Consider the following 15839-nt stretch of genomic DNA (forward strand, 5'->3'; position numbering starts at 1 on the left):
TCATAGGTGATGTCATAAACTATAACCCTGCATACTGTCGATCAGGAAATATATATAGACAGAAGATTGTAGGTGGAAGCATGAGTAACATCAACATTTAAAAAAAAAGCGACAGGAACCCCTCCTAGAAAGGTCAGAAGAGTAAGGAAGAATATGAAGACTAGCACATGGTGTCACGGAAGTTGAGGTGAAAAATAGGTGTCAAAGAGGGAAAAATCAATAGTATCCAAAGCTTCCACGAATTAAAAAAAAAAACAAAACTGAAAGATGTTGATTTGATTTAGCCAGTAGGAAACTATTAGTGATTTTTGGTGAAGGTGTTTTCATCGGAGTGTCGTAGGAGGGTATGGAAGTTTGATTTTACAGGATTGATACGTAAAACACAGGAGAGAATGTGCATCTAAATGACTTGAATTGCCTAAGGTGTATATTTAGAAGACAAGGAATCAGTAAAGGTGACAAAAAGAACATATGGAAAACCAGAGCAAAGAGGAATAATTATTCAAGCATTTTGACATACACATTTACAATAATTTTTTTAAAATATAAGCAGTTTTTCTGTTCTTTTTTGGATGTAGGCTTTACAAAAGGTCTTTCAACTTACCCCAGGGAACCCTCACTAAATCACAGCTGAGTAAGACATCAGTGAATGATCATTGAGGACCACATATGGTGTATAGGACTCTGCCAGAGACAGCTGTGAATGGAAAGATGGTGACACACATTTCTGACCCCAAGGATTTTATAAACTAACTGGGGAAATTAAACAAGTAGACAGATGACCAGAATACAAGGTAAGATGAGTGTCACGGGGCTGTACACTCAAACTACCATGACTGACTTTTAATTTGTGTCCTTTGATTATCTGTCTCTGATGTATTGCCTTCCAATTTCCCCCAAAAGTTAAAAAATCATAGCACTGAAGATGATTGATAGTAATCATTTATTAATATAAATATAAATTAACATAATAATTAATAAAACAATCATTATAATAATCTAGCACTTCTCATGGCTCTGGCACTGTTCTGGGTGATTAAGACAAAAAGCCTATTGTGTCAGTTTCAGAAATAATCATTCACATTTGAAAATTAAGGTTTATTGAGATGAACTAAGGGTATAAGAAATATTATTCGTACATTCCTATTATTCTTACTGAGAACATTGCTAGTGAGAGCACTAAAGATACTCACTGGAAGGATATTAAGTAACTTATGAATCCACAGGAGATCAAGGGGGGTCAAACTCAGAAAATGCGTAGAAACCAAAAGAAGCTAGGTAGCAAGAGTTCAGGCTGAACAATGCCATAGAAATGATTATCTTTTGGATTGCTAACATTGGAAATTTCCTGCTGCCACTATCAGACTCTTAACGTCATCATGAATGACTTAATTGTCTCTGGTGTATCACTTTTTCAGGATTGAAAGTGCTAACATGAACATCAAATGGATAACTATATGTCAGAACCTGGGGTGAAACTTATTTGATTTTTCTAAATTTTGTGTTGGGACATGGGTCCATATCTCAAAGCATGATTTGGCCAAAGGCTATTTCCTTAAAAAAGGAATTCAGATGATTTAGAGACAAAACCAAACAAAAGAACTTGACAAATATCCACCTACATCCTTCTGATACCAACACTTATTCCCCCCCAAAGTGGCTCAATTCTAATGAAAGTATTCTTTATACAACCAAAAAAAGTATACATCCAAATCTCTAAGGGAAATAATTCAAAGCCTTATTAGTTACTACATCTGACTTGGAGCCCATGATCACTATACAATGTCCATTACTCTTTAGTTCTCTTATGATATTACGTTAATACTATACATTTAAGGACTAGGGGAAATGGAGAGGAAGGAAAAGACATATTAATTAAACTATGCAAATATATTTATGACACAATAATGAAAACAATAGAAGTTGTGATCTTTATTTTTGCATGTACAGTTGACCCTTGAACAACATGGGGGTTAGAGGTACCGACCCCCCAACATAGTAAAAAATCCATGTATAACTTTTGACTCCCCAAAACTTCTAATAACCTACTATTGATTGGAAACCTTACTAATAACATAAACAATTGATAATATGTATTTGTAATATGTATTATATGCTGTATTCTTATGATTAAGCAAGCTAGAGAAAAGAAAATGTTAAGAAAATCATAAGGAAGAGAAAATACATTTGCAGTATTATACTGTCAAAAATCTGTGTATAAGTGGACCCACACAGTTGAAAACCATGTTGTTCAAGGGTCAACTGTATTTATGAGGCAGAGTTAGAATGTATGACTATCTCCTATACCACCTATAAGTGTACCTGTCACCTTCAGTCAACACTTGACTAGAACAGGAGATTTCACCTGGTAGGTTTCCCCAAACATTCATTCCCAAGAAATAGGCTCTTGCTTGTGAAGTGTTGCTGTAGTCTTCTGTTAACTTCAGCCCTACACATAGAACTAAGATGGCTGGAGCTCTATCCATACTCTCCCATGCTCTATTTCCTCCTTCATAGAGACATATCAAGAAAAGGAAGTTTGGTGCTTCTCACCTTAACAGATTCCCAGCTTAACGCATGTAGAGAATCTAGTCAGCATGAAACAAAAAGAGGTCACACCATAGGAAAAATTCGTTAAGAACTTATAATACTCCTGCCATAGGAAACTAGCAGCTGCCTCTTCTGGAATGTTGATGCTGCAAAAGAGGTTATCAACTATCTCTGTCTTACACATTTAGGTTATTTCCATGTATTGGGCATTGTGAATAATGCCACAAAGAACATGGAGGTGTGGATATCTTTTTGAGATAATGATTTATTTATTTATTTATTTATTTATTTATTTATTTATTTATTTATTTATTTATTTATTAATTATTATTATTACCTAGAAGTGGAATTTCTGGATCATGTGGTAGTTCTATTTTTAATTTTTTGAGGAACCTCCATATTATTCTCCAGTCCCACCAATTTCCATTCCCTCCAATATTGCACAAGGGTTCCCTTTTCTTCATGTGTTTGTCAGTACCTGTTATCTCTTATCTTTTTTATAATAGTTATTCTACTAGGTATGAAGTACTGTCTCATTGTAGTTTTTATTTGCATTTCTCTGATAATTAGTGATGTTAAGTACCTCTTCATGTGTCTGTTGGCCGTTTGTATGGGTTTTTTTTTTTTTTTTGGAAAAATATCCAGTTAGGTCCTTTGCCCATTTTAATCAGATTACAAGTATCCCCTGCTTTCCAAAAGTTTGTATTATGCCACTTTGCTTTTATAAAAGACTTACATATCATTATTGGTCTGTTTGGATTTTTTACTTCATGATTCAGTCTTGATAAGTTGTGTGTTTCTAGGAATATATCCATTTCTTCTAGGTTGTCCAATTTGTTGGTTTATCATTATTCACACTACTGTTATTATCTTTTGTATTTCTGTAGTCAGTTGTAAAGTCTCCTCTTTTATTTATAACTTTATTCCTTTGGGACATTTCTATTTTTTCCTTAGTAAGCTTAGCTAAAGTTTTGTCAACTTTACCTTTTCAAAAATCAACTCTTAGTTTCATTAATCTTTTCTATTGTTCTCTTATTCTCTATTTTATTTTGCTCTTCCTTGTTAGTTCCTTTCTTCAGCTAACTTTGGGCTTAGTTTATTCTTATTTTTCTATTTCTTTGATGTATAATGTTATGTCATTTGAGATCTTTTTTTTCCTTAATGTAGGAATATATAGCTATAAACTTTCCTCTTAGAGCAGGCTTGGTTTGTTATAGTTTGGTGTGTTATATTTTCATTTTCACTTGTCTCAAGATCTTTGATTTTCCTTTTCATTTATTTTTCGATCCATTGGTTGTTCAGTTGTCTCTTGTTTAATTTCCATGTATTTGTGAATTTTACTCCTCTTTTACTCCCAAGATTTCTAATTTCATTCCATTGTGTATGGAAAAGATACTTGATATGGTTTCTGTCTTCTTGAATTTGTTGAGACATGTTTTGTGGCCTTTCATATGACCTACCCTGGACAATGTTCTGTGTGCACCAGAGAAGAATGAGTATTCAGCTGCTGTTCAATGGAATGTTCTACCTAAGTCTTCTAGGTCTGTTTTATCTATAGTGTTAGTCAAATCTGCTGTTTCTTTATTGATTTTCTGTTTGTTGATTTTTCCATTGTTGTGAATTGGGTATTAAAGTCCTCTCCTATTATTGTTATTTATTTCTTCTTTCAGTTCTGTTAGTATTTACTTTATAAATTTAGGTGCCCCAACATTAGGTGAATAAATACTTACAATCATTATATTTTCTTGATGAATTGACCCTTTTATCATTATATAATGACCCACTTGTCTCTTGTGACCAATTTTAGCCTACCTACCCCTGCTCTCTTATGATTACCATTTGTTTGCACTATTTTTTGCCAACCATTCACTTTGAGCCTATGTGTATTCTTAAGGCTAAAGTGAATACCTTATAGGCAGCAGTATTATTAGATCTTGTTTTTTATTCATTTAGGCATTCTATTTCTTTATTAGGGAATTTAATACATATACATTTAAAATAACTATTGATAGCTAAGGCCTTACTATTGCCATTTTGTTAATTGTTTATTGGCTGTTTTGCAGTTCCTTACTCCCTCTCTTGCTGTCTTCCTTTTTGACTTCTTGTGGTGGTATACTTTGATTCCTTTATCTTAACCTTTTTTATATCTACTACAGGTTTTTCCTTTGTGGTTACCATGAGGTTTACATAAAATATCTTATTATAACATCCTATTTTAAGCTGATAACAACCTAACTTTAATAGCATACAGAAACTCTACACTTTTACTTCTCTCCCCACTCACATTTTAGGTTATTGATGTTGTAATTTATATCTTTTGTATATTGTATATCTAATAACAAATTATTGTAGTTAATAATAAATAGCCAAAATAATAAACTAGACAAGTAATAGGCAGAAAACTTTTATCGGAGAATCTTTTTAGTCTCTTTCTAAGTTGTCTTTATGTGATTACATGATGAATGTATATTTGCATAATGGCCTCTTTTCTCCTGCTGTTAACCCGTCCATCTCCCATTCCCCTCTCCATCAAATGCCTTTGTATTAGCTTTGTTAGCCTCTGCAATTCCAAGATTCACTACTGCTGGCAGACAAATATGCAACTTTAGGAAAAATTTTCTTTGAAATATAATATGAAGGTATCAAAAAGAGACCAGATAAATCTCAAGAAAATGAGTCATTTCTCTTTAGTTTATGAAATCTCTATTGCCTTTGTGCATAAGTATCACTACTATGAACTGAATGCTTTGTTTATATATTATCTATGGCTCTCTTGAGTCATAGCAGTGCAAGTGAGTAGTTGCAAAAGAAACTGGTCCATAAAGCCTACAACTTTACTAACTGGTACTTGGTGAAAAAGTTTGCTAACCCCTGGGATGCACTATCAACATACCTGAGTTTCCATATTTCCATTCTCAGTGTTAGTTTCCTCACTATCCAGGAAAGCCAACAGCACATATGTTGGGATTTTATAATGGCAGCATCCTTATTTGGGTACCAAGTTCTCTGTTGATTAAATCACTATCAACTGCTGGCTTAATGTAGTTAATTGGGTTACAAAAACCTTAATATAATTGAATTTTCTTTGGATCAAATAAGGAACAAAGTCGGTGTTCTTGATCACACTACAAACAGTGATTCAGGAACCTATGCTCTTTTCATCTTGTGGCTCAGCCATTTTTAGCATATGTTTTCCAAGGTGGCGAAAGAAGAGAAAAGATCATGGAGGACAGGGGCACCTGGGTGGCTCAGTCGTTAAGTGTCTGCCTTCGGCTCAGGTCATGATCCCAGGGTCCTGGGATCGAGCCCCACATTGGGCTCTCTGCTCTGCAGGAAGCCTGCTTCTCCCTCTCCCACTCCCCCTGCTTGTGCTCCCTCTCTCACTGTATCTCTCTCTGTCAAAAAATAAATAAAATCTTTAAGAAAAAAAAAAAAGATCATGGAGGACAGTGCATGGTACACACCTGGAGTTGGCAATCACTTTTGCTCAGATTTCACTGGTCAAAATTCAGTCCTGTGCCCCAAATTAACTGTGCAAGGGAGGCTGGAAAATATAGATTAATTGTGTCATGGAGAAATAGGAAATAGGTTTGGTGAAAAGCCAGCCAGTCTCTGACACAGAGACCTTCTGCATATAGAATTTATAGGGCTTCATATTTAATAAGATGTGCAATAAAAGAAAGAAAGAAAAAATATCTTCTAGACTTTTAATATGGAAAACCATTTGGATGGTTATGAATCTATGGGAGTTTGGGAATATAGGAGAAACAAGATTGGGGATGGAGGAAATAGTAAACAAAAACAGTGAATTCCATTTTAACATATGATTTTAAAAAGTACTTTATGCCTTCAAAGTCTAGCACACATTTGGAAATATAGAAGATATATTAAATCTAAAGACAGAACCTAGAGATACAGATTTTTGATTCTTCAAAACAATAAGTGGCCTTAAGGTCATTAGATTGACCTGGGATAGAGCTTAAATAGAAAAAGAGAGTTATAAACAAAAAAAGCATTGTGTGTAATATAATACCCGCCTTAGTACAAAGTAATAGAAACACAGAGATGAGTAAAATGTTTTTCCTTTAAGAAGCTCACAGCTGGGTAGATAGAAATAATCAAGGATGTTAATGATAACCAGTTGGGCGATAAAGGTTATAAAAAGATAAATTGTATGGAATGGGAGAATAAAGGAAGGTCAACAAACATTCAATAAAATTACTGATTGAATAAATAAATTATATTTGAATATATCATGCAAAATTCTATTTCTTGATGATATCTGTCTCTCCTCAAATCTTACATAAATAGGTGACAAGTCCTTCTATAGCTACACAGAGAAGACTTCTGCCTCCATTACTACACATTTACCTTTATTAAGTGCTTACTATGTGGAAGATATTGTGTTGCTTTATGAGTTTTTTTCTCAGTTAAGTCTCATAATAATACTATATGACATGTATTATTCTTCTCATTAAATTCCCCAAAGATATGTATCATTTCCAAATATGGAATGGAAAACTAGGGTAGCATAGAGATTATCTAACTTGTCATAGAACCTTTATCTGTCATGCTTTTTACCACCTCACAGTATATCCCTTTGTTTTTTGAAGAATTATTAGAAATACCAATATGACTTACTCAATTAGTTATCTGCAAATGAGCAGGAAACTGAGAGTTGATGCCATGGAATTAAATAGACAGCTATTATTTTACCAAAATTAGGAAAACACTGCAAGCTTTTTTTTAGCAGTCCAGCATAGAAGCACAACTAAATCAGTGCTGTTGGAAAATACTTAATTTTTGAAAATTTACCATAGACATAGTATTAAAGAGAGATTTTGAGTAACATTAGTTACACTGTATTAAGTGAGCATGTCATAATAATAGGCATTTATTTTTCTAGATATAGGAAAAAACTATTGAAAATTAACTTACACCTTACAAAGGAATTTTATATCTTCTTTATATCTCTTTTTTCTAATTTTATACCATGAATACGTATTAAATAGACTTAATATTTATATATACTATTTCTGTATACTTCATAATCAGAATTATATAATTATGTGTCTTCTATCTCTCTCTCTACTCTCTTCCCCCAAATGTATGCAAAAGGCAAATACATCAAAAGTAAATATACAAAAATCTTATAATCTCCCAGGAAGCCAAAAGGAACATTTAATTTCCCTTTTATATTTGACATTTTCTGAATTTTTATAAGAATATAAATCACGGATATAATGGTGAAACTTTTATTTTGAAATAAGAAATTCAGAAATTGTTTTAACAAAATAAACAGGGAATGTAATTAAATATATGAAAGTAGATAATGAAACTAATCAAAGTACACAGTGTCTTAATAAAAGTCAGCAGCTGGGGCAGAAATTACTATAAAGATTGCAAGAGAAACTGAAAATAGCTTTAGGATTGCTATCCTTAGGATATGAAACAATATAAATAATGCCTTTGCATTATTTCCTGCAATAAATGAAATTAGTTTTAAATGTTCCTTGGACATCTGGAAATATAAGGAACCTTTTGGGGGTGCCAAGTTAATTTGATTTAAATTAAATTACGATCAACAAGAGAAACACTTTAATTATTGTTTATATTTTAGAAGATTTATATTCAAATCCATCTTGTTACACAGAGTATTTCTTCTTTCATAGTATTATTTCAAAGTCCTTTAACTAAACATATTAGCCATAATTCAAAATGACCACAGACATAACCTGGCATTGGTTCATTTTGTCACTCCTCTGGGAACTTGAAAGGCTAAATTCATTTTCATAATTGCAGTTTTTGTTTTAGCATCTTGAAATCTTTCACAAGCTTTTTGAAAGGCAATCATATCAAAAACAAATTTTTCTTCACAGTGTTTTTTGTATGTTTCTTGAGCCCTAAGAAGAAAAAAAGGAAAGTAACAGAATGAGATACTTTTAAATAACGAAAAGTGTAACAATCATTCAGATTGTTAATGGTAAGTAGATGCTTTTAAAACAGACATACAAATGGGAAAAATTAGAACTTTACTTATTGCATGGAATTTTATTATATCAATAATATCTATAATTTATTTAATAATATTCATATTGGGCTAATATTTCTAAGATTTTTATTGGCTGTAACAGAATTCTCATAAACCCTGGTTTAGATTCCCAAAGAGGCTCCTGGGTAGCTCAGTTGGTTAAGTGTCTGCGTTTGGCTCATTAAACCTGGCAGGGACCTAGGATGGAGCTCTTCATCCCTGTTCAGTGGGGAGTCTGCTTCTCTGTCTCCCTCGCTCCTCCCCCCTGCTTGTGCACACACACGCTCTCTCTCTCAAATAAGTAAAATCTTTTTTTTTTTTTAAAGATTGTATTTATTTATTTGACACACAGAGAGCGCACAAGCAGGGGGAGCGGCAGGCAGAGGGAGAGGGAGAAGCAGGCTCCCTGCTGAGCAAGGAGCCCAGAAACTCGGAACTCTATCCCAGGACCCTGGTATCATGACCTGAGCGGAAGGCTGACGCTTAACCAACTGAGTCACACAGGTGTTCCTAAATAAAATCTTAAAAAAACAAAAATTGCAGAACTTTTATTTAAGCCTCTCTAAATCCAAGTTTCTTCTAGGATGCTGTTATGGACTGAACTGTGTCCCCATTTCCAACCCCCAAATTCATGTTGAAGTCCTAAGCTCTAGTACCTTAGAATGTTACTATATTTGGAGATAGGGTCTTTAAGAGGTAATTTTAAATTTTATCATACAGATGGGCCCTAATCCAATATGAGTGGTGTCCTTATTAAAAAGATGAGGAGACAGTAAGGATACGAACACACAGAACAAAGGTCATGTTAGGACAGTGAGAAGGCAGCCAGGGAAAAAGGCCTCAAACCTGAGAAGCCAAATTTGACATACCTTAATCTTGGACTTCTAGCCTCCAAAACTGTGAGAAAATAAATTTATGTTGTTTAAACCACCCAGTCTGTGGTATTTTCTTATGGCAGCCCCAGCCGACTAATATGGACTCTAAGTTAGAGAAAGGTGGACCAGGTTACCCTGTCAAACCTAGAAAATGTCATGGGCCTTAAAGGACTTCACTCATTCATCCTCATTCATTCAACAATTATGTATTATAATGCTCCTAGATGCTGGAACCATAAAGATAAATATGATATAACAATGAGAGGTTTATAGAAAGTAGAGAAATAATGAATATATAAATAAAATATTATAGTGTCATAATGAAAACACTATGTAACAATACAAGGATGGCATAATGAAAAATTAGTAAATATTATCTGAAGAAGAGGGTAAGACAAGAAAGACTTCAGATTTGAAATAATCCTTGAACTCAGTCTTGAAAGATATGTATTTTTCAGGCAGAAAGTGGAGGGGAAGAACATTTTGTTCATGTATGTTTGTTTAAATAGCAGGAACAGCTAAAATAAAGTCAAAGATGAGAGCACGGCTTGGCATGCTCTGAGAAGTGACAACACTCTTAATTTCTGGGACAGTGGAACAGATAACTCTGGAGAAACAGACTTAGAGCAGATCATAGAACACTTGATTTGTATACAGATATACTCAGAAATCTGGACTTGAGGAGTAGAAGAAAGGCCAAAGTCTAGAAAGTCTGCAACTTACTATGTGATTTTGGTTATTTCAGTTCTCTTTACCTTATTTTCTTCATTTTTAAAAAGGGGGATAATCCAACTCATGGGGTTTAGTAAAATACTAAATGAGTTAATACATTTAAAATCCTTAGAACAGTGCCTGACATTTAATAATTCCTTTTACTGGATGGGTAATAGTGTTATTCATCAGGATAAGAAATAAAAGAAGAGCAGCCAGATGAAGAGAAATATTGGAATTCTATTTTGGTAATATTGTGTTTAAGGAGCCTCGCTGTCCATATGGTAATGCTCAGGTAGTTGACTATAGAGAAGCAATGGCTTATGGATAAGAGAAAAGGTAGTAAAGCCATTATTCTTGGGGTTGAGATGCAGGTCTGCAACTTATTGATTGTGTGATTTGGGACATGTTAATTAAACTCTGTCTGAATCATTTTCTTCATCTATAAGAAGGGACAATCTAACTCATAGGATTTAGTAAGGACTAAATAGCTATTACATTTAAAATCCTTAGAAGGATGCCTGACATTTAATAACCACTCAACTAAAATTAGCTATGAGTATTTTGAGTCTGGATCTCTGGAGAGTAGCTATATCTGGACATGTAGTAGAGTAGAAGTCATGGCAAAAGGGACTTCGCACATGTAATTAATAGTATTAACTAAGTCTAAGAAATGTATTAAAATAGTCCTCATACAGATAACAATTATACACTGTGGACAAAATGTAAAAAACAAACAAACAAAACAAAGAACACAACAAAAAACAACTACGGTGAGTGCTGTGAATTGTGCAAGACTGTTGAATCACAGATCCGTACTTCTGAAACAAATAACGCAACATATTTTAAGAAAAAAGAAAAAGAAGAAGATAACAGGAGAGGAAGAATGAAGGGGAGTAAGTCAGAGGGGGAGACGAACCATGAGAGACGATGGACTCTGAAAAACAAACTGAGGGTTCTAGAGGGGAGGAGGGTAGAGGGATGGGTTAGCCTGGTGATGGGTATTAAAGAGGGCACATTCTGCATGGAGCACTGGGTGTTATGAACAAACAATGAATCATGGAACACTACATCAAAAACGAATGATGTAATATGGTGATTAACAATAAAAAATAAAAAAAATTAATAAGTAAAAAATAAAAAAAAACAACAAAAAAACCAAACTATTAAAAAGTATTGAAGAGTGATAAATAATGATCTACTATATTTATACATGCCAGGATCAAAAAATTGGAAAATGAAATTAAGAATGAATTCTATTTACAATAGCATAAAAAAAACAAATACTTAGATGTAAGTTTAACAAAAGATATACAAGGCTTATGAGTGAAAATAATAAATTATTGTTGAAAAATTAAAGAATATCTAAATTAATGCAAAGTTCTACCATTTCAAGGACTGGGAGACAATATTATCAAGATGTTAATTCTCCCCAAATTTATCTATATATTCAATGCAATCCCAATTAATATGCCAAGAGTCTTTTTGGTAGAAATTATCATTTAAGTTTGTTTTACATATATATAATACAGATCAAATTTAAGATTTTAAATGTATTAAATTGGGGGTATTTTGAATTTATTAAAATTTGAATTCTATGGCAATGCAAAGGTCTTATATTAACCAAAGCAATCTTGGGAAAAGAAGAACAAAGTTAGAGTATTTTCCTATCGCTGTGTAACACATTACCATAAATATATTGGCTTACAACAACAACCACCCCTTTATTATTTCATAGTTTTCATGGGTCAAAAGTCCAGGCACAGCTGGATCAGCTGGGTTTACTGCTTGGTTCTCACAAGGCTGAAATAAAGGTGTCAGCCAGGGTTGTGGTTCCTTTTTTTTTTTAAAGATTTATTTATTCATTTTAGAGAGAGAGAGTGCACAAGAGCGGAGAGAAACTTCAGCAGACTCCTCAATGAGCTGGGAGCCTGACACTGGGCTCAATATCAAGGCAGAGATCATGACCTGAGCCAAAACCTAAAGTCAGTCACTCAGCTGACTGCGCCACCCAGGGGACCCAAGGCTGTGATTCTCACCCAGGACATGAGGTCCTCTTTCCCAGATTGTTGGTTGTTGTCAGAATTCATCTCCTTCTCATTCTTTCCACACAGCCTCTTCCATCTTCAAGTCAGCAATGTCATATCAAATCCTCCTACTTTGAATTTCTCTGCCTTTCCTTTCTGTCCCTGCATGTAAAGCCCCATGTGATGCATTGGGCCCACCTGGATAATCCAGGATAATTGCCCTATTTTAAGATCCATGAATTAGTACCCTTAATTACATGTTTAGAGTTCTTGTTGCCATGTATGTACTGTTGTGGGTAAGAGGAAATAGAGTAATCAACTGAGGGAGTAGCTAAACTTGGAGGCCATACAATTAATATTAGTGTAAATTTACAAATTAGTGATTTCTTTCAGCCATTTTAACCTGAGCACAAGAAGTAAAGATAGTAGGATTATTCCAAAGTAGGAGTTGGGGCAGTTAGCATTGTGAAGGCAATGAAAGGAAAGGACTTCAGAGACACTGAATGAAATGCAGAAAAGAATAACTGATATGAAGAACTGTGGAGGACACAGTAGAAATGAAAAGAAATATTTAAGGAAGTTTATTTGAGGGCTGAGTGTCATAATATATTTGAATAATTCATGTAGCGAAAATAAAGGAAGAAAAGAACTGAAAAGATAGAAGATTTTATCCATAAATAAGTATACAAGGATTTAAGATTTAAGAGGTAGGGCAATTCCAAGTGATGAGGAGGTCCTTACATGTCTATGAAAATGAGTTTAAAGGTTGTTGAGATCCAAAAATATTAGGCAATTGGGAGGGCTGTTCTTAAGAATTTGGAAGTTCTCTCTGATTACAGCTGAAATTGGATGGAGAAAAGCTTTATAAATCAGGATATAAACACCACAGGGAATGAAGAGAGTAGTCTAGGAGGTAAACTGATGACCAGACTAAGGACAAGTAGAAGATGATGTAATTAGATAAAGTGCCTTATGTGCCAGATTTTCCACACTAATTGATAACTCTACTGCAAAATGGACACCCTGCTGTTCTGCCCTGAGAAATTTCATCACTTTTTCAGAGTATGAACAAGAATATTTTGGAAAATTCATGACAAGCTTTTACCTGATATATATGTATTTTTCTCATTTCAAAGTCTCTTTTTTATTCATTCTTAAATACTCTTGTGGGTAGTTTATCAACTTTCTAAACTAGAGCTTTATGGTTCCTCTTTCTTTTTTCATTCTTCTTCATTCCACAGCAGGATCAGGAACTACATTCTCAGTAATGACTTTACTAGCTATTGAGATTCATCAGAATGCTTTTAGGTCAAGTGTTTGATACATTAATGAAGAATCAACCAGGAGAAAAAGAACTGAAAAACTGCTGAGGTCTCTAGAGAGCCTTTACTTTTTTGACTCACTGCTATTTTCTGCATGTTGATACAAAATCTTTATTTGAAAATATTTATAGTAAAACTCAGTAATGCCTTTTAGGACATATTACCTACATAGCCAGAACACTGCCTTATTCCTGTGTGTTTTCAAGGATATGGATAATATCTTTGAAGCAGCTTGCAAGAGAAGATAATTCAGTTAAGACACATTAGGAAGCTCATTTGACTCTGTATCCTCTACAAATTAATGATGGCCAGACATTCAATTTGCTGTGATAAAACTAAGCTGATTGAATTTCTCTAACATTGATTTGCACTAGATTTGTATTTTGATATACTAGGCTAGCTTTCATTCTCTTTTCCAAAATATATTTGTTGCTAAATTATAGAAAAATTATTTCCAAAAACCACCCACCCATACACACACAGAGTATACATTAAGCAAAATGTTAAATTTTGGAGAAGAAACATATAAAATATTTTTCATACCTAAAAAGATATTATGTAAAGAAACTCAGTAAATAGTTTAAAAATTGCTTGTAACTAGAAAAAGGCAAATGCTTTCTTATTATTTTATACTCTTTTCTAGTACAAACTACTTTCTAATGATAACATTTAAAATTATAAATGATCTATTTATTTTATAACTCAAAGTTGTACCTTTTAATCCCCTTCACCTATTTCACCCATCCCCCCTACCCACTTCCCCTCTGGCAATACAGAGATGAAAATTAAAGCATCAGGAATATAGTCAATACTATTGTAATAATGTTGTATGGTGACAGATGGTAACTACACTTAAAATGGTGAGCACTGAGTAACATGTAGTATTGTCAAATCATTATGTTGTATACCAGAAACTAATGTAATACTGTATGTAAACTATACGTCAGCAATAAATTTTTTTAAATGTAGATGAAATAAGCAGCAATATGGATCTCTAAGTATTTCTAGGCAAGCCTTAAGCATATGTATTTACATTGTTTGGATGGTTAAAATGTCACCGGGATAAAACTGTGACTGGTAAGTTTCAACCTAGTATCAGACAAAATTGTGTGAAACAGCTAAAAGAGTAAAAAACAATTACTGGGAATCCTGTCTAGTGGACCCTTCAGAGTTATCTGTGTCTTTCAATCTCTTTGATCTATTTTACAACCCTATATAAACTGAATAAAACTATGAGTAATACAAATGATTCTTGTCTATAAAGTGTAAGTGAATTTTGTCCAATGGAGTTATAATTGATTATCACTGGTGGATAATGACTAAATTTATTTTGGCATTCCTGATTGCCTTTATATATGCATGCTCTTAGAAATGTCATTTGAACAGGGTGCCTGGGTGACTCAGTTGGTTAAGCGACTGCCTTCAGCTCAGATCATGATCCTGGAGTCCCGGGACTGAGTCCCACATCAGGCTCCCTGCTCAGCAGGGAGTCTGCTTCTCCCTCTGACCCTCTTCCCTCTCATGCTATCTCTCATTCTCTCTCTCTCAAATAAATAAATAAAATCTTAAAAAAAAAAAGAAATGTCATTTGAACTGGATCTAACATCTTACTGGTTCCTTAATGAGTTAAATAAAATCTTTGATGTGTCCATTTTATATTTGTATGAGTTAGTTTTATTTTTAAAGATTTATTTATTTATTTATTTATTTATTTATTTATTTATTTATTTGAGAGAAAGAGAGAGACAGCGAGAGAGGGAACACAAGCAGGGGGAGTGGGAGAGGGAGAAGCAGGCTTCCCGTGGAGCAGGAGCCGATGTGGGGCTCGATCTGAGGACCCTGGGATCATGACCTGAGCCAAAGGCAGACGCTTAAGACTGAGCCACCCAGGCCCCCTGGGATCATGACCTGAGCTGAAGGCAGACGCTTAACGACTGAGCCACCCAGGCGCCCCATGAGTTACAGTTTTATGTTCTAAAAAATATCCTTTGTAAAGAAGTTGTAGTATATATACAATGGAATATTATTTAGCCATAAAAAGAAGGAAATCACGCTATTTGCAACAACATGGATGGAACTTGAAATCACTATACTAAGTGAAATAAGTCAGACAGAAAGACAAATATTATATGATCTCACCTATATGTGGAATCTAAACAAACTGAACTCACAGATACAGAGAACAAATTGGTGCTTGCCTGAGGTAGGAGATAAGGAGTAGGTAAAATGGGTAAGGAGGTCAAAAGGTACCAAGTTCCATTTATAAAATAAGTAAGTCATGGGATATAATATATAGCATGGTGACTATAGTTAATAACACTGT

At 34.0% G+C, this 15839-nt stretch overlaps 1 protein-coding gene across 2 annotated transcripts in view; it reads right to left on the reverse strand.

The window, feature by feature from the left end:
- Positions 1 to 8152: 8152 nt before the first annotated feature.
- The window catches only part of LRRIQ3 (leucine rich repeats and IQ motif containing 3), a 203237-nt gene continuing 195550 nt past the window's right edge, over positions 8153 to 15839 (reverse strand). For both annotated transcript variants that reach the window (XM_027606968.2, XM_027606977.1), the window contains exon 8: positions 8153 to 8453. In XM_027606968.2, coding sequence (XP_027462769.1) covers positions 8297 to 8453 — 157 coding nt within the window. In that variant the 3' untranslated portion in view covers positions 8153 to 8296. The remainder of the gene's footprint in view (positions 8454 to 15839) is intronic.

This window comes from Zalophus californianus, chromosome 4 (assembly GCF_009762305.2).
Source record: "Zalophus californianus isolate mZalCal1 chromosome 4, mZalCal1.pri.v2, whole genome shotgun sequence".
NCBI lineage: Eukaryota > Metazoa > Chordata > Mammalia > Carnivora > Otariidae > Zalophus > Zalophus californianus.